This window comes from Bos grunniens, chromosome 13, assembly GCF_055505025.1.
Source record: "Bos grunniens cultivar Pamir isolate PY7600 chromosome 13, Bosgru_T2T1.0, whole genome shotgun sequence".
Classification (NCBI taxonomy): Eukaryota; Metazoa; Chordata; class Mammalia; order Artiodactyla; family Bovidae; genus Bos; species Bos grunniens.
This window is the reverse complement of record NC_141177.1, coordinates 31880371-31904064: the sequence shown is the minus strand read 5'-3', so window position 1 is coordinate 31904064 and position 23694 is coordinate 31880371. Positions and strand designations below refer to the sequence as shown.

General features: G+C 38.8%; 1 protein-coding gene across 4 annotated transcripts in view; it reads right to left on the bottom strand.

Moving 5' to 3' along the window:
- Positions 1–23694, bottom strand: part of ATRN (attractin) — a 189365-nt gene that overhangs the window by 81792 nt on the left and 83879 nt on the right. For all 4 annotated transcript variants that reach the window (XR_015139359.1, XM_086333323.1, XM_086333324.1 and 1 more), the window contains exons 7-16: positions 18811–18901; positions 17749–17992; positions 17300–17483; positions 15829–15983; positions 12666–12750; positions 9257–9474; positions 6870–6991; positions 5851–5989; positions 4133–4323; positions 2021–2240 (exon numbers count right to left, since the gene is read on the bottom strand). Coding sequence is in view for 3 of the 4 variants with exons in the window: in XM_086333323.1 (XP_086189449.1) it covers positions 2021–2240; positions 4133–4323; positions 5851–5989; positions 6870–6991; positions 9257–9474; positions 12666–12750; positions 15829–15983; positions 17300–17483; positions 17749–17992; positions 18811–18901 (1649 nt within the window). In the remaining variant the exon portion in view is untranslated. The remainder of the gene's footprint in view (positions 1–2020; positions 2241–4132; positions 4324–5850; positions 5990–6869; positions 6992–9256; positions 9475–12665; positions 12751–15828; positions 15984–17299; positions 17484–17748; positions 17993–18810; positions 18902–23694) is intronic.

Genomic DNA, 23694 nt, shown 5'->3' with positions numbered 1-23694 from the left:
ATATTCTAGGGAAAGAAGAACCACAACATTCATTAACTTTACCAAAGCACCCAGAATCCAAAATGGCTGAAAAATTTCCCTGCAGGAAGGTTAAATAATAAATATTAATGTGACTCCACAGTGATCTGAATTCTCTTCCACATCCCTGCATTCCTCAGACAAATTATAATACCTTCCTAAAATGAGACCTGATGTCAATGGAGTCCAGCCTCCCACAAGCATCCACAAAATTCCAACTACTGCCTGTGAGATCCCCTGCAGGAGAAGGGCAATGGTCAAAGGCTTGTCTGTGTGCTGCACATGCCACCCGTGCCTGTCTTTATGAAACTGAGACGCGCCTAGAGCAGCTTCAAGCCTGTGCAGCAACTCCAAGTGGAGGCTCCTTCAGCACTCTCCTGCAGCGTCATTGCGCTGAAGGTTTGCTTTTCCTTCCTGTTGTTGTTCAGCGGCTAAGTCCTATCCGACTCTTTGTTACCCTATGGACTGCAGCACACCAGGCTTTCCTGTCCTTCACTATTTCCTGTAGTTTGCTCAAATTCATGTCCACTGAGTCGATGATGCTATCTAACCATCTCATTCTCTGCCACCCTCTTCTCCTACCCTCAATCTTTCCTAGCATGAGGGTCTTTCTCAATGAGCTGGCTTTTTGCATCAGGTGGCCAAAGTACTAGAGCTTCAGCATCAGTCCTGCCAATGAATACTCAGGATTTATTTCCTTTAGGATTGACTGCTTTGATCTCCTTGCTGCTCAAGGGACTCTCAAGAGTCTTCTCTAGCACTACAATTAGAAAGCATCAGTTCTTTGGCACTCAGCCTTCTTTATGGTCCAACTCTCACATCTGTACATGACTACTGGAAAAACCATAGCTTTGACTATATGGATCACTGTCGGCAAAGTGATGTCTCTGCTTTTTTTAATACACTGTCTAGGTTTGTCATTGCCTTCTTTCCAAGGAGCAAGTGTCTTCTAATTTCATGGCTGCAGTCACTATTCAAAGTGATCCTGGAGCCCAAGAAAACAAAATCTGTCTCTGCTTCCACTTTTTCCCCTTCCATTTGCCATGAAGTGATGGGACTAGATGCCATGATCTTAGTTTTTTTAATGTTGAATTTTAAGCCAGCTTTTTCATTCTCATCAAGAGGCTCTTTAGTTCCTCTTCACTTTCTGCCATTAGAGTGGTATCATCTGCATATCTGAGTTGACGTCAATATTTCTCCTGGCAATCTTGATTCCAGCTTGTGATTCATCCAGCCTGGCATTTCACATGATATACTCTGCATATAAGTTATATAAGTAGGATACAATATACAGCCTTGTTGTACTCCTTTCCCAATTTTGAACCAATTAGTTGTTTCATGTCTGGTTCTGTTGCCTCTTGACCCACAGGACTATACCAATTATTTTTCTCCCCACTGACACTATCTTTCTGTTCAGTATCCCTGCAGTGATCTGCTTGCTTTTCTGATTTTTTCTTTGGATTTTTTGTTCTATCTTCCACAGCATTTCTCTGCCAACACCTAGAAATATGCCTTTTGGATCAATTGTCAATACTTTTTGTGGTCAATAAACCAATCAATCTCACTGTTAAATAACAACATTCTAAATAACAATATTCTAATTAGCATATTGTTGTTTAGTTACTAAATTATGTATGACTCTTTTGTGACCCCATGTACAGAGTTCTTCTGTCCATGGGATTTTCCAGGCAAGAATACTGGAGTGGGTTGCCATTTCCTCTCCAGGGTATCTTACTGACCCAGGGATCGAACCTACATCTCCTGCACTACAGGCAGATTCTTTATTACTGAGCAACCAGGAAAATGCTAGTTATTTTTAGTTTTGTTAACAGCTCATACTACTTCCTTTTGCTTTAAAAATTCTGCATTATCCTCTGCTTCATATGCTTGAAATCAATACTCCACCTGTGTTTTCATGAAAATTTCACAACACTTAATTATGCCTCCTACAGTTTCTCTTTCAATGAATGTCCAGTAACATATAATGCAACCATATACTTACCAGGCCTTTCACAGACACTACCATTGAGTGGATTGATGCAGGTTGCAGCCTTTAAGCCCCGAGTACTGGGTTCTGACAAGATCCCACAGAATCCAGCATCACTGGGCTCAGATGGCATCCACTGTAGTGAACTATTTGTGAACGGGGACATATCTTCCCAGCACCAATAGGACACATTGATCTTCCGAAGGCCAACCCATGGGGTTAAGGTGAACTTGGACTGTAGGCAAAACAGACTATGAATATAATCAATGTCTTGACCAAAACTAGCTTCTAGATAAAAACTATTAAGTTACATGTATCCAAAGGACACAGGAAAACCTCCTTATCTCAAATCAGTCATGGTGGATTAGTGCAGACCTTTATTTTTATGTTACTTATCATTCCTGGCACTTTAATATGGCCATTTTACAAAGGATAGAAAAGACATCAAAGAAAGATGTCAGAGAAGACATCAGAATTTTCACAGAGATTAACAGCAAAGTAATAATCAAGTTCCTAAATTTCTATACTCTATGACAAATGCTATGAAGAGATAGCCACCCCCAAGCTGGTTGAAATATCTATTTATAAATGAAATACCATATCAGTATGTATGAAACACTGGTTATATGCCTATTGTTATCTAAGCCTGTTTTGGGAGCTCTGGCTAGGTTAGATGATTGAAGATTCCCAGGTTCAGCTGGGGAGGCAGAGCGTATTGGCTGTCAATAAATTTTATAGGGAATAATAGGTCAATGAATTCCTGGGAATTCATTCCAAGGAAAGTCTGTCTCTTGCTCTACTGAAATGTCCTTCTTGTTGCAGTTTAAAAAAAAATGTGTACAAAGTTTAGCCCAGAAATAAAAGATATTTTAACTTTTGCTAGTTATAAAACAAAATGTACAGTATTTCCATTCTGGGGAGGAAAAAATAAACATAAATATTGTGTGCTCAGTCACACAGTCATGTCCAACTCTTTGCGACCCCACGAACTGTAGCCCACCAGGCTCTTTTGTCCATGGGATTTTCCAGGCAAGAATACTGGAGTGGGTTGCCATTTCCTTCTCCAGGGAAAATGCTTATTAAGGGACTTTAAAAACAGCAACAAAAACAACACCCTAAAGTTGTTACTTTTAGTTGCAGTGAGTGATATTTATTTACTTATAGGATTTGGTACTGATCTCTCATAAGGCCCAGTTACAGCAATTCCTTCCCATTCAGTCTGCACCAGTTATGCAAACTTACCTGCAGCTCACCCCTCAATCTCTGTATCTTTGATCAATGCACAGAGAGTCCAGCTCATTCCTTCTGTCTTCAGGAGTTACCTCTTTCTGTCTGTCAGCCTGCCTCTGTCCTAAAGGTTACAGCGCCCTTTCTTATTTTTCCAAACAAACCAGGGCTCTAAGTCAATTTATAGCTGTGGAAGCACATTACTTTAGTTGTCTCTCAACTGTCAATCTGATCACAAGACTATGAATTGTTGAAAGAGCACTATCTTGTGAGTATCAGTTAACTAAGGGTGGGACCACTGTTCTAGGACTCTGGACTAAATACACAAAATGTCATGTTGTATATCAACTACAAGCTGCCCAAGAGCAGTGGATGGACAGGAAGAGAACTTGAGGCCTTTCTGTGCTCAGAAACTTTTAATAAGAAGATGTCCTCTCCTTTTGGGCTGATCAGATCTAAGAAAGACCCACAGATGTCCATTTTTAGGATAATTAACATTAAATCATATTATACACTGTAATAATGCCTGAAACCTGGTTTAATTCAACTCAGCTAATTAATAATAGCACCCACTTCCCCAATCCCAGCAGAAGCTAGGGATAAAACAGATATGAAATAGTCTACAGATATCACAGGATATGTGCATATGTCAACATGTTACTATTCAATATATACATAATTATTAATTTGTAATTTAATGAAATATGACTAATAAAAATGTGTTGGAAATTTCAAGATAAGAAAAGAATATATAATATTAAAGGAAGAGAATTTGACAGTGCAGTTCTACAGTCTATTACACTGCACTTACTCGCATTCCTCCTCCTGCCAAACATGTCACAGGTAAGCTGCAGTTATGCTCTTTGTAGAAAGATGGAAGTTCCAAGGATTTTAACTCACCATGCTCTGTGATGACTGCATGATTCGCAGCTGCTTAAGGACAAATTCTACCTTCTTCTGAGTTGTAAGAGAAGCCAAAAAGGCATTGTGGTTTCTGCAGGACAATTTTGCATTGTCATAAGTCTCCTTGGCAGTAGTAATTTTCAAACATGAGTTTCCAACCAAATGCCAGCCAATGCCACAGATATTTTCTTTATTAAAGAGGGGAGAGAAAACAAAGAGGTTTAGAAATCACACAAAATTACTTATATTACCACTTTGAGTCACTGGAAATCTAAATAATATTTTTGAGTTCAATTCTAGATACTTCATTTGGATGTGTTGAGTATATCAGACACATTACCAAGGATCAAATACAGAATAAAAAGAATTTTTTTAATGTTTATCAGTCTTATTTCCTGGACCTCAAATGCATATGCTGAGGTCAATCTTCCCATGTCTTAGACAAAAACATTTGTTTGATGACAGTGTTAAATTTATAAAGCATCTTTTGAAGAACAATTAGAAACAGACTAAAATCCTAAGTAAAAAGTAGAATATGCATTACTGAAAAGATGGGGTAGAAAACTGCAAGAACAGAAGTGAGTTGGTGAGTGAACAAGTCTACAAAAGACACACTGTTTTCACATCTAGTGGGAGGTAAACTCAAGTTACACAAAACATCCTAAAAGTGAGACGCAAAGAGTCTTTTGGGGAAGTAAGCCAAACCAGGGAAGTTTATCTGCTCTTGTGACCTTCCTGAACCCACAAAAAGAGCTGCTCAGAAGTTATACATGTTTCCTGGAAGACAGTGCATGAGCAAAGCAACTTCATTAGAACAACAGTACCCTGGAGATACTCTCAACAATGTTCATCAGCAGTCAGTGAGATGAAGGGAAAGTCACAGGAAAGGGATCATTTAAGAGAGATAAAGACTAGCTCCTCAAAGTGTGGCATCAGTGTCACTGCTTGTTGAAATGCAGATTCTAGGGCCCCACCACAAATCTGTGCCAGATTCTGGCTTCTGGAAAGACCCCAGGTACTTTGCTGTGTACTCAAGTTTGTGATGTAATGAGGTAAAGAACAAGAAGTCCACTCCAGCAAGCTGAATCAAGTACTTCCAAAGGACATTCAAAATGGGCCCAGTAGAGCCCAGCTACCCTGTACTTCTATTGTACAGAGCCACAGCAGACCACCTCCTGGACTTCCTCGCTAAGCAAATATATCATAGAGTTTCAGCCATGGCTGGTTGGCTTCAGGCTCACAACTCATCATCCTGAACCTCAGAAGTGGTATAAATTGAGCTATCTGGGGCTGGGGTCATTTCAGGAAGTGCTGCTGAGAAGGGCATCTCTCCTTTCCTTCTTGTCAGAAGGTGAAACACAATTCATAAAGGACCCAGCATACTGGCCACTGAGATTGCTGCCTTCTACTCCCAGGTTACCACTGCAGAGTGGGGTGGGGACGACAGAGCAGGCTCAATGATATGGAGTCAAGCTGTGATTCGATTCTCCACAGCAGCAGATGACGCTTCACTTGCTTTCAAAGGATGGTAGAAGTAAATACTTAAGAACTATATTTCTGCTTTAAAAAATAACAACCACAATAATGGAGTGGGGGATGAATGGATAAAATGAGTTCTCCCCTTTGGCTGGGTTCAGTCTAGGCTGCAGTATTGACAGTGTGTGCGTGTGAAGTCTTTGGACCCATCCACATCAAGATGCCTCTGCAATGCCTACCGGGCAGGGCGATGCACTCCTGATTCCGGGGCTCCCACTGGCAGTTCTGGTCCAGGGCACAGCTCCTGCAGCTGGTCTTCTTGTTACAATAATACATCGGGTTATCCTTGGGGCAATGATCATACTTGAAAATGGAGATCTAGAATACAATGGACAAAAGCTTTTCTCTTATATCCACAGAGAGAACTCATGGGGAGGGCAACTAGGATACTAAAAGCAACAAAGTCTAACTGAGGAAGCAAACTACAACAGATAAACAAATAAGATGTAGGTGAAGCAGCACTGCAGTGGAAACATTATAGTGAAAAGTTCAAGGACATGCAAGGATCTGGCAAGGAAACAGTGCATTCTCTTAAACACCATGTTTCAACTGATGCATCTGTAAAATGTGAATGTTGACTTGCTGCTTTTTAAATCATCTCTTAAACAGTATAAAAATTTTATATTTTATGAGATGTTTACTGACTGACAAAGAATGTCTTATAAACCGTCAAAAATTATAAAAGTTGAGTCATTCTTTTTTTTGCCTTATAATCTAATAAAAATCATAAATGATAAGCATAAATTAGGCTGAGTCAAAATATAACGTAAGACAAGGAGATTTTGCAAAGGTCTATTATTTCCACACTTTATTTTGGCGGCTACACACCTGACTCACTTTCAGTTTCAAGTCCATTTCTGCTCTCCAACCTAGCATGGGTAGAGGGAGCACGCCATTACAAGCTTCACACGAATCTAGCCCTTAGGTACAGCCATGCCTAGGGACTGGGGCATACTCAGAATAACAGTCTTGCCTTCTTCTAAAACACAAACATCAATCCTCCTGGCTAGTAGAACCTTTGGAATTTGGACATTTAGAGCATCTCTTACTAAAAGAAACTTGACTCAACAGTAAAATCCAAATCAACACTGAAGATTTCAAAAATAATTCTGGGCTAGTATTTATACCATACACACTAAAATCTATACCTAACCCCACTCGGGATTTTTCTATCCTCTGAAATCCCGGAGAAACTGACCTGGCCTTCTGTGCAGCTGTGGTTTGTAGGGACACAATGGTCATTGCACCACTGGCAGCCATTGGTGTTGGCTGTGCAGCTGTAACAATCCGTGAGCTGGTCACATCTGTCATGGTCAAAAACTGTGAAGACAAGGAAAACTCATCAACTGTGGCAGCTTCTTTTCAGAAAAGTCACAGTCCCTTACAGCTGATGTTGAGCACAATATGACACTGACGCAAAACAACCACCACAACAAAAAAGTAACAAGGGTTGAAAGTAAAATGAGGAGTGAAACTGGCAGGAAAATATATTGGTGTGTTCAGGTTTAAATAGCACTTAGAAATAAGTAAACAATATGAAGAAAAGCCATTTTGTATTCCACTCTCCCAACAAAAAGTACACAGAAGGTGAAAAACAAAGATAGAATAATTCAACAATAAGGGAAACAGGTCTGGTTCTTTGAAGACTTTTCTTCCCAAGAAAGAAATCAACTAGCAATTCAATGAACACCAAGAGCTGCCCAGGAGCCAAAGAAAGAAGTACAGGGGACCAAGCCATTCCTCCTAGCTATAAAGGCAAGGCTGCTCTGGGTTCAGGAAGCAGGCAGCACACAGAACCCCAAAAAAGGCAATACACATATATGTAAGAAATTCTGGGTTACTACAGACCTGTTGATTTCCTACTGACCCTAGATGAGTCAAGGTCAGCAATGAAAGAGAAGCTATACAACTTCTGCCTCATCTATTCAACCATTCATGGACATGGCACATGGTAGAATCCATGGACAAGAAAAGGCAGGAAGATCCCCTCACAAAGATCCCAGCAACCTGCTCCTGAGGCTGTTCTTCCTGCCCTTGTTACCACTCCACGGCCTGGGCCCACACAGAAAGCAGAGTAAACCAGGAAGGTGACACTGGAGACGAGTTCATAATGAATCATCTAAGGGAATTAAATACTATTTCCTATAAACCTGCACATTTAATTTGAACTTTTTAACATATGGTTAAAAAATAACCACTTCACTGCTTTTATCCCTTTTAGGACTAGCCCTAAAACGTTCTGGTCATCTTGGTTCTCTAGCACTCATGAGACCACCAATGAAGCTGGAAAGTTGACTGGATGTTCCTTACTGAGGATTTATGTTCAGTTTAATTTGGAACTTTCCAGGACAGTTGAAAGCTGCCTCTGTCCATCATAACTCACATAGTGACTACTATACCATGGTAACCCTAATAGCTAAGAAATTCAGTCAACATACTTTAAATAAACTGAAGTGAAAAAATAATTTGCAGAGACTTTTTTTTTACTTTAAAAAGACTTTCTCACATATGACTTCACTGTACTGCACTGTGCTGTATGTCAGAAAAAAAAAGGGTAATAAGAAGCTGAGTAGGTAAGGTGAAGAAAACTTGGACAATACAAGGGGTGGTTCTAGAAGCAGGGATCACTGTTCATCTTCAGCAACTGCCTGCCTTGCTATCACTGCTGCGCTCAACTAGAGAGGTTAGAAAAGAATAATACTTTGCAAAGACAGTAACTCTACCTCTATCTATTAGAACAATCTACTTCAACATAGCATTTCTGGATTGGCCCTCTTAATCTTATCCTTAATGTCAGAACTGCATAATTCAATGTGGTAGCCACTAACCACATGTAGTTTTTATTTCTTTTTGGCTGCCCAGCATGCAGAATCTTAGTTCCCTGTTCAGAGATGTAACCCATGTCCGTTGTTGCAGAACAGCAGAGTCTTAACCACTAGATCGCCAGGGAAGTCCCCACATATAGTTTTTAATTTAGTTAAAATATAAAAATTCATTTCTTCAGCCATACCAGTCTCATTCCAAGTGTTTGATAATCACAGGTAGCTAGTAGCTAACATATGGGGACAGTGCAGAGATAAACATCTAGGTTCTGAAGCTGGTAGAAGGGATTCCCTGGTGGTTCAGATGGTAAAGAGTTTGCCTGCAATGTGGAAGGCAAAGGTTCAATGGGTTGGGAAGATCCCCTGGAGAAGGAAATGACAACCCACTCCAGTATTCTTGAGCAGAAAATCCCATGGATGGCGGAGCCTGGCAGGCTACAGTCCATGGAGTTGCAAAGAGTTGGACACGACTGAGTGAGTTCACTTTCCTTTTCCTCTGGAATAGGTATACAAAGTCTATGCAATGCTAAAAATGTTTTTTCTTCATCATTAGCAAACAGCAGACATGGCATGTTCCCATCCACTATACAAATGTTTACAAACCAGTTTTCAAACATCCATAAAGCATTTGCCTATGTTATTACTGGAATAATTCTGGATAATAAAATGAACACTGAAAGTTCACATAGGTAAGTGCCTTCACAATTGAGATAAAATGAGATTTCAAATTAACTTCATGTTAAGAAGAGGAAAAAAAACATACTTCTTTTAGAAAAACATTCTGACTTTATCTTTTCTTGTGCTTCAGGTGCCAGCTCCCAGGAGACACACTGAGATGACCCTGTGTCCCACATACACCGAACACCAGGTCCTGCTGCGAGACAAGCAGCTTCACTCTGGTGTGCTTCACACTGTTCCGATGTGAATACTAGGATGTCACTGAGGAGGAGACTATTAAAACCACCAAATACATACATGGTTCTAAAAGAAAAAAAAAAAAAAGAGAGAAAAAGAGTTTACTAGAAACCTACATAAACAAATGTATGATATACTTTTTATAATCTTTAGACAAACCTCACATATCAAAAGTCCTGTAAAAAATTATCTTTCAAGATCTCAAAAATCACTCTTATACCTTACCTCCCAAATCCCAACCTTTCACAATGGCCTGTGCTTAGTCAGAACAGTTACAATAACCTATCTACTCTTCTGGCTGCTAGCATAGATACAGGCTCTCTAATCAAAACTGTGTAATGAAAACAGACCATAAGAAAGAGATGAATGCATATAGAAATTTAATGCACAGTACAAGCTGTATTCTAATCAGTGGAACAGATGATTTCTCTTCCAACTCTGATATGCCATAATCTGCCAGGAAGTTTAGTACTAACCCACAATGAGGTATCAAGCAATTCCTTCTCACTGTGTCTCAATTTTCCCCAAATCAACAGAGGACTAATTAAAGCATAAAGATTCTGTGGCTGTATTTTTATTGTATCTGCAAACTGAAATATATTAGTAACCAAAAACAAACACCAGGTTTAATTTTTAACTTCATATTGGCTTACTTAGTATCACATTATGTAGTCTGGATTCAGAAGGCAATGGCACCCCACTCCAGTACTCCTGCCTGGAAAATCCCATGGATGGAAGAGCCTGGAAGGCTGCAGTTCATGGGGTTGCTGAGGGTCGGACACGACTGAGCGACTTCACTTTCACTTTTCACTTTCATGCATTGGAGAAGGAAATGGCAACCCACTCCAGTGTTCTTGCCTGGAGAATCCCAGGGTCGGGGGAGCCTGGTGGGCTGCCTTCTATGGGGTCGCACAGAATCGGACATGACTGAAGCGACTTAGCAGCAGCAGCAGTCTGGATTCAACTAGTCAATTTATTGCTTGAACCAAATAAGCACCATCTGCCTCCCAGTACCCCTGCTCCAGTACTCTTGCCTGGAAAATCCCACGGATGGAGGAGCCTGGTGGGCTGCAGTCCATGGGGTCACGAAGAGTCGGACATGACTGAGCGACTTCACTCTGACTTCTCACTTTCATGCACTGGAGGAGGAAATGGCTACCCACTCCAGTGTTCTTGCCTGGAGAATCCCAGGGACAGGGGAGCCTGGTGGGCTGCTGTCTATGGGGTCACATAGAGTTGGACACAACTGAAGCGACTTAGCAGCAGCAGCAGCAGCCTCCCAGTACAGCAGGTATTCTTAGCAATCCTGAATACTTCTGGTCACATCGGCCATGTGAAGGTAGGCAGAGTCCTCCAAAGACGCTTGGAGCAATGAACTGGAAAGAACTGCTGCATTTGCAGCAGTCTCAATGTCCCCAGCCCACGCTTCTTCCTGCCTCCCTCAAAAACCACAAGAACAACAACTACGTGACGCACAGCTGGCCCAATGCTGGTGCTCAGTTAAGGGAACTATCATTCAAAACATGTGAATATCTTGTGAATCAGAGTTTCTCCTTAGGTAAATTACTTCACAAAATTAAACTAACCATTATAGCAGAAATTAACACAATACTGTAAATCAACTATACTACAGTAAGAAAAATGTTGAAAAAATATTAAAATAGCTATGGTTTTTTTCCCTACATAACTCCCTTGTCATGCCCTCCAACCCTAGGCATACACACAGAAACAAAACTCCACTGGGATTATACAAAAATAAACACATTATAACCAATTTTTAAGCCATTTCCAATTTTGATTCATGGTTAAACTACATCTTATGATAAATTGTCAACTCTCTGAGTTCATATAAAACCTCCAAATATTTTGATAGAAAATCCACTTTTTTGCTAATTATCATTATGGTACTAATAGCTGCCATTTAGCAAATGCCTATTACCTGCCAAGTCCTATGCTAGGAAAACATATTAAAGATGAAAAAAGCTGAGGCCAGGCACCCACAGGTTAAGATGATAACAAAATGTACCCACTGCTTTTCCAATGAAAAGCATCAACAGGCATTTACTAGAAAACTTTAAGGGTTTTCCTTACTGAGGCAATACATATTACAATTTAAGATAACATCTCAAATTACAATAAAAAAATCCTTCCACTCTAATCTATACTTATCAAATGTTTCTACTATAAAACCATATTTATTGCTAAGTTTCAACTAAGTGTTTACTTTGTGAAAGATGTCCCTTTTTCCAGTGTCTAAGTTTTATTCTTCCCTCACATCTCCAAGATAGGTTGCTTTCTTTTTATTTTATTTTTTAAAATTTTTATTATTTTAACAGCAAAACATTTTGTATTGGGGTACAGCAAATTAACAATGCTGTGATAGCTTCAAGTGATAGGTTGCTTTCTTATCTTCCCTCATCCAAGGTCAATTACCTCATCTAACTTGCATTATGACAAAAGAAAATTTGAAAACGAAGGGAATCCTAACATAATATACATAGGCATTATAGCATTTAAATAGTTTCAGGACTGATAAGGCTTATCAAGACTGATACGAATTTTAAAAGATGAAGTAAACAACAGTAATCACAACAGAAACAAAAATGAGAAAATTAACAACATGATTAGACTATTTTAACAAATAAAAATAAGGTACAAGTCACACAGCCACTTTGGAGCTCCTTTATAAGACAGATGCTTTTCCAGGGGCAGATTTATGAAGAGCTCTGAGATTCTGGGCCAGACACTTCCAAATGATGCAATGAAACACAGTGCAGACTTCAGATAATACAAAGACCTGAATTGTATGAACTGCCACAGACTTGATCTATATGAAGCACCAGAATCTCCCACTTCTGTTCCCATAACTAAGTTTTTTTTTGAAGTGCCCTCTTTTTTAAAATCTTTCTTCACCACTCAGACAAAACACAAGAAATGCAACAACCTAAGCACCACAAATGATAGCAAATGGCAGAGGGTATAAGACAGTAACTGCACACAACTTTTGTTGTCCTATGCACTCAGACAACACCAAAGACAGCTTACTTCTAAAACCACATCAACAAACATGGCATTAAAAGTAATTCAAATCCACATCAAATATTTAAATATAAATCAGTAAATCCATACCTAATTCTGTGAAACACAAATGGGATAAAGTAATCCTGCAAATAATATGTAAGTTCAATATCACTTCACATTTTACTTCATTTTCATTTGAAACATAAGAGAAAAGGAGCAAGCACTTCTTCAATTACCTGTTGTATAAGACCGCTGAGTGGCCAAATCTGTTGACATCATGGTGGAGATCAGGTCTGGGAAGCACTGACCATCGGTCACAATCTAGGAGCGAGAAAAACACTCTTCAGAAGGGACCATTATTCATAATCAATGGAGACTGGCATTTTCTTTGGGAAAGAAGATTGTAATAAACATAAACACAGCTCTCAGTTTTTCTTAGTCACACCATTATTTCTGAGTTAAAACTCAGCAACAATAGATCAGCAGGGCATGAAAAAAAGGTAGTACTCTACAGCAATTCTAATTAATGGATGCAATGAAGACTCAGCACAACCAAAATTCAATAAATAAATCTAATTAGTGAATGCACCCAACTTCCATCACATCCTTATCACTCACTCTGTTGCCCATCAGGATTATCCACTACAATGTATTCTAACTTAATCAAATTTTACATTTTTCAAAGCTTACATAAGTAAAGCATGTACATTCCATAATGATTTTCCACTCTATGTTGCTTTGCCCAAACTCAGTAACTAGAATAGGAAAATACAAGCAGAAAATTAAAACTACAATAATAATAATAATAACCAACTTTATCTAATTTTTAAAAGGTCCTTTCCTAGATCCCCCAGATTTACTTATTTTCCTTTGTTTCTGATCCAAGCTAATAACTTCTCTTCTGGACCTTAATACCAACTAGTGTTGTTGAACCATACCAACCTCTGACTCAATGTCTCCTACTCCCAGACACGCAGACTTCCACACTCACACTCAATCTAGACATTTATTCAGCCTTGACAACAAAAGCTTTCACTTCTCCCACCCAGCCTAAACTCTGTGGTGTTCCTCATATGCAGAACAGAGGCCATCAACTCCCACAAGCCTCCTGCTTCCTTCCCTAAAACCAGTGTGGCAGGAGCCCTTCCTCTTGTCCCGCTTGACTTTTACCACAGCATTTAAATATGCCCAAGGAGGCATTCAACTTACCCCTTTTCTTGCCTTCACAGACAAGGGTTTTTTTGTTTGTTTTTAAGTGAAATGTTTTAAAACATTTCAGATGTTTTAAACTGCTGTGTTTATCTCAACATGCATTACTTCTCAACTTTCTATAATGTGGATCTTTCCTGTGTCTAGAAGGTAATAAATGACCTCTTGGTTGTGAAATCTCAAAGACTCTTCAGTCTTTATTTTACTTCATCCCTCTGTGTGTGTGTTGGTCGCTCAGTGATGTCTGACTCTTTGCAACCCCAGGACTGTAGCCCACCAGGCTCCTCTGTCCATGGGATTCTCCAGGCAAGAATACTGGAGTGGGTTACCATTTCCATCTCCAGAGGATCTTCCCGACCCAGGGATTGAACCCAGGTCTTCTGCATTGCAGGTGGATGCTTTACCCTCTGAGCTAATAGGGAAGTCATCCCTCTGTAGTCACTGGTAACTGCTTCCTCACAGGTCCCCAGTCTTGCCTCACGTGTGTCCTACTTTTCCAACGTGCTTTCGTGGTCTCCACTCTCTTTCAGGCTTCTTTATGGATCTATCCCTTGCTTCTTTGCTTGTTCCTGATGACACATGCTCCCTAGAGAAAGTTCATCCTCTCCTACATTTTCCCCACTGATTTCTGTACCTCTCTGTCCCACAGTCACCTCCAGTTGAACATGCTCTCAAATTCAATTTACTCACTTCCTCCCAGATTCTGTCCTTCTAGTTCCAGTCTTGAGGGGAAAAAAAAAAACAACCATCTACTATGGCCCACACCAGATCAGATAAGGATGCTGTCACTGCTTTCAAAACACAGATTCCTAGTAATTCTCAAACCCATTTGTCTTTTTATCCTCACTGTTACTTCCACAGCCTTGGCTCAAACCCTCCTAAGAACTTTTATCAACAGCCTTGTTACACATCTTACCCCTCCCCAACTACTCATCACAATGCTACGCAGAGATCTCCCTCAGACACAAATACAGTTCTGTTACCTCTTCTTTAAGATTCTTCAAAAAGCATAAACCCTTCAGCACGACACAGCGAGTCCCTCAAGTTCTGACCATACAGCTGCTTGCTTCTAGCTCTGGTTGAAGCCACTCTTCTCTGATGTGCTGCTAGGATACAGCTAGAACTAACTATTCAGAGGCCCCAAATTATGCAGCATAGTCTATTAACACCTCTGTGTCTCTACACATAGGGTTCCTTTGACTGAGAAGTGCTACCTAACCTGGTCCAGCTGACTTCCCAGTGTTCTTAGGACCCAGCTTGCAAGGCCCTTCTCAAGAAGGCTTTCCCTACCATGTGTAAAATAGACAGCTAGTGGAAAGCTGCTGTATAGCACAGAGAGCTCAGCTCAGTGCTCTGTGATGACCTAGAGGAGTGGGAGGAGGGGGCCAGGGAGGCTCAAGAGAGAGGGGATATATGTATACATATAGCTGATTCACACTGTTGTACAGCAGGAACTAACACAACATTGTAGAAAAATCATACCCCAATTTAAAAAAAAAAAAAAAAAAGAAGACTTTCCCTGATTGCAACCCTTATACCTAGGAGTTATGGGATGTTCACAGGCCCTCTCATACGTTCTTCTCAGGCAAATAACACCCTAAATTGCAGTGATGGTGTCTGCTTGATTCTCTGCTTTCCCCACCATGAGGCTAAGGACTGTAACTTATTCCCTTTACAATCCCCAATGTACAAGCTCAGTGGCTTGTACTTAAATGTCTGTTAAAAAAGAACATCTGATAATAGTTACACAAAAGAATTTCTAATATTTGTTTTCCATGAACCAATATTGCCCTCTTCTGGTCAATACAATTACCACACCAAATATTTAAAACATGCCTGTCCAAGTATTACATCAAGCATGTGTGAAAACAGTTTCAAGGGAATGAATAACGCTAGACTTAAACCAACTCAACACAATGCTGGTGGTCACAATGACATAATACACTATATAAGGCTTTTATTTATAACACAAGAGAGCCCAATCACCCCAACCCATCAAAGGAGGGACTTTAAAAGAATCTGACAGAGAAGTAATGCTTTTTAATATATTACGATCAGTCAATTTAACATAAAAAATTCCATTTGGACCTCTTTCAAACAGCTTGACCACTTTGCAGATATTTTCTGTTTTAAAATGCAGGTTATGGATAAAAAAGATTCTTGAAGCTAAAATGGCTTTGGGAAACTTACCAATGTCATAAGCCATGAAATCTGAAGAGAAGCATTTGGCCCCATGGCTCATGGACGTGTCATTGTGTGTGTTTCCTCCAAACACCAGCATGGTTCCACTCACTATCACAGCTGTGTGCAAGTAACGGAAAAATCGGCTGTCCTTAAGAATGGTCCTTTTGAGTTTATTTAAAAATAATAAATACAAGGTTAGTTCTTTAGAATGTTTATCATCTATTGGTTAATACAAACATAACGATTTTCTTAACTTCAGATCCAAACGTGCAAATACTTTTACATCTTTCTCTGGATATAAGTAACTTTCTCAATAATAAACATGTAAAATCAAAAGATGTAGGAGAATTTTGACTCAAACTATGTTGAGTCTTAAAAATATTCATACCCTATCACTCTATAATTGTAGTTTCTGAGTAGAAATCATGTGAAATATAGATGGAAGCTTACATACAATCTTTATGAATAAGACAAGAGCTAGAAACCAAAACTTTCAACTGTGTAGGCTCAGTATACCCACATGATGGAGTATTACACAGTCACTAAAAATAACAATTTTAATGATAGATAATATACAATGTAACCATGCTGCTGCTGTTAAGTCGCTTCAGTCGTGTCCGACTCTGTGCGACCCCATAGACAGCAGCCCACCAGGCCCCGCAGTCCCTGAGATTCTCCAGGCAAGAACACTGGAGGGGGTTGCCATTTCCTTCTCCAATGCATGAAAGTGAAAAGTGAAAGTGAAGTCGCTCAGTCGTGTCCGACTCCTAGCGACCCCATGGACTGCAGCCCACCAGGCTCCTCCGTCCATGGGATTTTCCAGGCAAGAGCACTGGAGTGGGCTGCCATTGCCTTCTCTGCAATGTAACCATAGTGGGGTCTCAAATATGTAAGGAAATACAAAAAGCAGAGAAACTATTGCTTTATAATTATTTCATAACTCAAATTTGCCATATATTTATTAAGATTAGCATACTTTGTATAGACCAAAACAGAGTAAAATGAGGCGAGCTCTAATCTTTTGGGTACTGAGGCCATCTCTGTTTGATGATTTCATGGAATGATGCTAATAACTGACCCCAATGATAATATTTTAGCATCAAAAAAAGGTTAAAAAGCAAACAAGTACAACAGTGTGCATAAAACTCAGCAATGTAGAACAGTTTCTTCCTTAGGACTCTGAAGAACTAAAATTTTACAGTGGTACTGAGTGTATGGAAATGGTAAAACAAAACACAAAACACAAGGTTCTAATCAACTTACTACAAAATTATAGATACTACTACTTTATCACTTTCTGCTTATTTCACAACTTATAGATACTACTACTTATCACCTTCTGCTTGTTTCACAATTTCTCTGATTACAGTGATGAAGAGAAGTATCAGAAACGCTTGAAAACAAAACTGGAACACAATTTTCCCAAAAATTGACAGAATTCACATCCTAAAGTTAAAGCTCAAGAAAAAGCACCCACCACATCTGCGTGTCCACATCATATCTGTAGAGATCATCTGCAAGCCGGTATTTATTGGCACTGAAAGCCTTGTAGCCTCCGTGAATATACAGGGCCTTGGTCCTATCATCATAGACACTGCTATGGCCGTAGCCGCCTTGGACAAGGGCACCCTGAGTGTGTAATATACTCCATGTGTTCTTATCTGGAAAGAGCAAACAGTTCAAGGCAAATGTTGCAGGATCCTCCTCTCAAATACTTAAAATTACCAATTAGCTTAAGATAGAAGATATTTCGGGAAACTTGATACACATAACTTTCTTTAATCATTTTTAAAGGAAGGTCACCTAAAACTTAATACAAATCCAGGTGGCCAAACATCTTTGGCTCCCTGACAAATTGATAGTAACAAATACATACTACTTTAAATTTGACATTCAAAAAATATTCACTGAGAAAAATATACCTACCCAAGTCATATTCCTGCACACTGCTTATATATCCATAGAGAGGGCAGTGACCAAAGATAACCAGCATGACCACTCGGCCATTTTTCAACGTGACAATGTGTGCCGAGTGCCCAACCACTGCATACTGCTCCTTTGCTTTGGGGGACAACAACACCCATGATTCATTATGAATATGAAACACTCTCAACTCATTGGTCACATTCCCTGTTGAATCAATTTTTCCTCCATACATGTAAATTTTATCCTGGGGAAAGAATGTAAACAAAATTCTAAAAAATATCAAAAGGATCAATTCTAAACACAGAGAAGTGAACAGTTCAAAACCTCAATATTATTCTTAGCTTAAAAAGTGTTAGTGAAAAGCACCTTTCAGTGAAAGAACAAAATAAATCATAATTTTTATCCCTAATACTTGGCCACTTTTCTTGGATTTCCTCATACAAGATTTTTTACAATATAAAATGATTTGGAAAAACAAAGTTGAAATAAACTACAAAACAGGGAAATGAAAATGACTATTCAACTACATTGTAATTCTTGGCTAAACTTGCTAATGAATGTAAAAGCTAATCTACACTAAGTTAATTATTAATCATTTAGTACCATACTCATAATATCCCAGTTTGACTTATGAATGCATTTAAATCTCTTAGGTTAGAGTCAACTTTAACCAATTATATACCCCTCAAATATTAAAGCTTTCCCCTAATTAAAACCAACAATGAAGTCAAAATCAGAGAAAGCAGAACGGTGGTTATCAGGGGTTAAGAGGGAGGAGGAAATGGGGAATTACTGTTAAATGAGCATGGAATTGCAATTTCATAAGATCAAAAGAATTACAAAGACTGATGGTGATGAGGACTCCAACATTATGAGTGAAGTTACTATCACTGAATTGTACACTTAAAAATGGCTAAGATGGTAAATTTTGTTATGCCGTTTACCACAATAAAAAATATTAGGGAAAAAATCCAACATTAAAAGCTGTCAATCCCATAATATGATAAAAGTAACTACGGAAGAGTTGAGTTTCTAGCTTAGTACAGAGTGGAGACGTTTTACCTGGTATAATGCTAAAGAATGGCCATATCTAACAACCACACTGTTCACAGAACGGTTCAGTGCAAGCCACTCCCTAGAAGCAAGGTCATACCTACAAAACAAACAGATCATATTTTCACCCAAACAAGGAAACAGAACATCTTGGAGTCTTTATTTGTAACCTAATCCACTTTGGAGATGCTCGTTAAATCTACGATGGATGTGGGCAGGTACCTGAGCAAACAAACCTAGTATCTGGGCCTATTAGGCGTTTGAGAACTCAGGAAGGGGCAGCGGGGCTACACTGTCTGTGAACGAAAAAGAAAACCAACTGAATTTTCTAGTGTTTCCTGAAAACTTCTATACACTAGATCACTTGCAGGTTGCATTATTTAGTCAAGGGACTTTAATTACTATAACTTTTCTTTCATTTAACCATATAAAAATAAGTGAAAGTTACTCAGTGGTGTCCAACTCTTTGAGACTCCATGGACTATACAGTCCATGGAATTCTCCAGGCCAGAATACTGGAGTGGGTAGCCTTTCCCTTCTCCAAAAGACCTTCCCAACCCAGGGATCGGACCCAGGTCTCCCGCATTGCAAGTGGCTTCTTTACCAGCTGAGCCACAAGGGAAGCCCAAGAATACTAGAGTGGGTAGCCTATCCCTTCTCCAGCAGATCTTCTGACCCAGGAATCAAACCAGGGTCTCCTGCATTGCAGGCAGATTCTTTACTAACTGAGCTATCAGGGAAGCCCCATATAAAAGTAAAGACATACACTGAAAAAGGGATGACAACTAGGTTTAAAAAAATTCCTATCCTTTCCTTTTCTTTGCCTTATATTAAAAAAAATTTTTTTATTGGTGGATAATCACTTTACAATGTTGTGTTGGTTTCTGCCATATAACAACACAAATCAGCCATAAGTATATGTATGTCCCCTCCCTCTGGAACCTCCCTCCCACTCACCAACCCATCCTACCCTTCTCGGTTGTCACATAGCACTGGGTTGAGCTCCCTGTGCTACATAGCAACTTCCCACTAGCTATCTTTTTTAAATGTGGTAAAGTATATGTTTCAATGATACTCTTTCAATTCATTCCCCTCATTTACTTTAAAAAGTAATATTTTCAAGATAACTAGAATATCATTATACCATCTCAATTACAGTATGAATACATTTAAAGACCTTTAAAACACAAAATGACCACACATTCTGTCACTTAGAAATGAATATTATTAAGTAAACTTTCTTCCAGATATTTTTTATGGATACATACAAATAGAAGAATAGATTGATAATACACATTTATACAAAGGGGGTCATAATATAGGTGATAATTTTAATAAAGTGTTAACTTTAAATCTATATAATAGAAAAAAGAAACCAAAGCAGAACCAATGCTATTTTTATATTTTAAATGTTTACTTTCTATAAGTTTTCCTGAACACAATTTTTTAAACTATGAAAAACATTATTATATGTAAATAAGGTATGTTTTATCACAACGTAACAGCAAAAAGGGAAATAAGTATCCATCAATAGTAAATGGATTAATCAATTATAGTACATCTATATAACAGAGTAAAAAATAAATATGCTCAAGCAACATATTATTAATATAAATCTTGAAACAATGTTAAGCTAAAAAAAGCAAACTGCAGAATATTGCTTCTATAAAAACTAAAAGCAGAAAATTTATTAATGCTAAATATGTTCATATATATCAAAAATCTCTTGTGTGTTATATGCTCAGTTGTGTTCGATTCTTTGGGACCCCATGGACTGTAGCCCACCAGGCTCCTCTGTCCATAGAATTTTCCAAGCAAGAATACCAGAGTGGCTTGCCATTTCCTATTCCAGGGGATCTTCCTGACCCTGGGATCAAACCTAAGTCTCTCGTGTCTCCTGCATTGGCAGGCAGATTCCTTACCACTGAGCCACCTGGGAAGCCCATATTCAAAATCTAAAGACATGTATGTGAACAAATGACACCATACTCTCAGGACACTGACTGTCTCTGGGATTTTCGTGGGGCATGCAGGGGTCTTAACTATATTAGCAATGTTTTATTTTCTAACCTGAATGGTAAATGTATTAACATTATTTTTCTCTAAACCCTTCCCTTTATCTTAAAGTATTTTATACGTGATCTGAAGCAAACATAAAATGGTGACATTCATTAAATACGAATAACAGTTAAATCAGTACCAGCTATTATTTTATGTATTTTAATATTCCATATTTTTAAAAATACATGAACAATTATTTAGAGAGTAAATTCAATTTAATTTAAAAATTATACATAATTTATTTTTGGACAGACTCAACTTCCTGCTTTGAAAGTTGAAAACATTAGCACCTATATTTCCTCCCATGTCTTCTCCTAATTTTTGTTCTATTTACATTGTCCAGGTTCAAAATCATGCACATTCCATTCTATAATTTCAGAGCTATATAGTACTGGATCTACATTTTAGCTGAATCAACTTCTCACATTCCTCTTACCACAACTCCTCCTTCTTGAGTCTTTAATTATTAATTGGCTAGATTTCACTGTCAAATGGCTTTTCCAAGTGGAGCCCCTATGTGCACCTTCCCCTAAATTCTTTCATGTTGAAGAATATCTGCTTGCTAGCTTGAGAGGTGAATATGTATAATATTCATGGGCCATCCTTTCCCACACACCTTGCTGATGCTGCTCCCCTGAATGCTGCTGGTACTGAATGTTGCCAATGGAGGTCTGAGGCCAGTCTGATTTTTCCACTCTTGAATGGTTTGTTTTTCTGCTTAGAAGTCTAAGAAGTCTCAATCTTTCTCATTCTCTCTCCCTCTCCTTTCTTTCCTCCCTCCCTCACTTTCTCAATCAATCAATGCATTTCTCAATTTCCCCCACCCCCCACCCCTCCCCCGCTCAGTTTCTTTTTTAAGTACACAGTACCATACTTTACTTATGGTATAAATAATTTAAAAGCATCTGGGTAAATGTTTTTAACAAAATGGACTGCATACTACTGCAACCTTTATGGCAATCCACAAAGCGCTTCCTGAGAAGAACTAGCATGACTTCTGAAAAACACATATATATCTTATGCTCAAGTTTGAAAGAGAGGAGCACAAAAACAGAAGGAAACGGTGAGAGCACAGAAACAAGTCTCCACATGACCCAATCCATGTCTCTTTCAAGTGACATGGAAGGTGCTCAATCTGTATCTTAATGCATGTTACTTTTCCTCAGTCAACATGTCAGCCCAATAGCTGGTCAGAGACACTAAGGTGCTGGCAGGTCCCTATAATCTGGTTAAGAGGAACTGCCAAAGACACATAACAAGTTGTCACTCTTTTCACAACACAGAAAACCAAACATAAGACAAGAATAATGCTGATGCAATAAAATGTAAGAAACACCATGTACTAAACAAATGCTCCTTCTTATGGGAGCTGAGTCCAAGATAAAGGAATATTCAATAACTAGTTCTAAGACCTGGACATGCAGTTAAGCAAAGACAAACCTCAGGAATTCAGAAATAGGTGTCTTCCATAAAGGTACAGCCATTTCTCTCACAAACTCCTCCCTGATGGCTGGTAACACAATGCTCATCCTGCCACAGGGCACACACTCTGCCCCTCCCAGTGGCCTGGTATTTCAATCTCCGTTTCTAGCCATCCAAAGACCACAGGATACACTCTGCAGAGACTGAACATGATCTCAGCCAGAAGGAGGCAAAGAACTACCTGAGGCTTCCCACCTAATAACTTGATCAAATTAGGTCTTATCAGTGAACAATTATAAAATTCTTTCTGAAACATCTCGTGCTGTTTCAATCCACCTGTCCTGTTAGGTTCTTTTCTTCAGTCACAGCAACTATCTATATTATATTGGATCTTCTGTCTCCCATGTATCTTTGCTTTCCTCTAATTAACTTTATCTGTATTCACAGGAATCATGTCTATTGAGGTGTCAGCAGTTCAATTTTAATTCTAGGTCTTGCTGTATGTAATTTATTTGTATTTCTTTACATGTGTAACCTCTAATTTCATCTCATTTTGTTACTATTATCTTCTCTTCCAGCTTGTTTTCTGAATTCAGATTCTCATTATTTTGATTCATAGCACAAAGCAGTAGGAAGAAATCTTCTGCTTTCAAGTTTACTCTTCCTCTATGATCAATTCTTGTCAGTTTTATATGCTGTGTTCTTTCCTTTTTACTTTTTTCACCATAGACATTTGCATTTGCTACAATGTCATTTCTTTCATCTTGCTGCGGTTAGACTCAGATTGCTCTCCAGATATTACATTTCCAAAGTATGTGTGATTTTTCCTTTTTCCACTGTATCTAAGACAAGTTAATCTTTCCATCCTAGTTTTAGTGTGAGAGTTGGCATTTTATGTTCTATCCCCTTCTCTGAAAGTCTAAAGAAATGTTGGGGCTCAGATGTGGGTGGTGTGTTCAGTCTATTAGAATAATATTTCCAAAGTCTACTTGCCTCTGAGATTTTGTTTAAGTGTTCTTCCTCAGAGATCAAACTTTGGGATATCCAAATTACACAGAAGCTCTGACTTCTGGGTAGGGTCAGCCACTTAATCAATTTCCCCACTCTTTTACCTGATCCTTCTCATCAACTACTTCTACTATTCAGTTAAAAGGGTTTAAAAAAAAAAAAAGAAAGAAAGAAAACCCACAGTGATACCCAATCAGTCTGCTTCTTTCTAGATTTGGGGCTATTATAGTGTTAACTCTCAGAATTTCACCTGTATGGTTTCTGTGGGGTAAAGAAGGAGTCAGTCTTACTGTTCCTATGTGCCTGTTTTAAGTTTATTGGATCAGGTGATACTCCTTACCTAGTTGCTCAATTTCTAATTTTTTTTTAACTTAAAAAACAGCAACAACAAACACTTTTTGC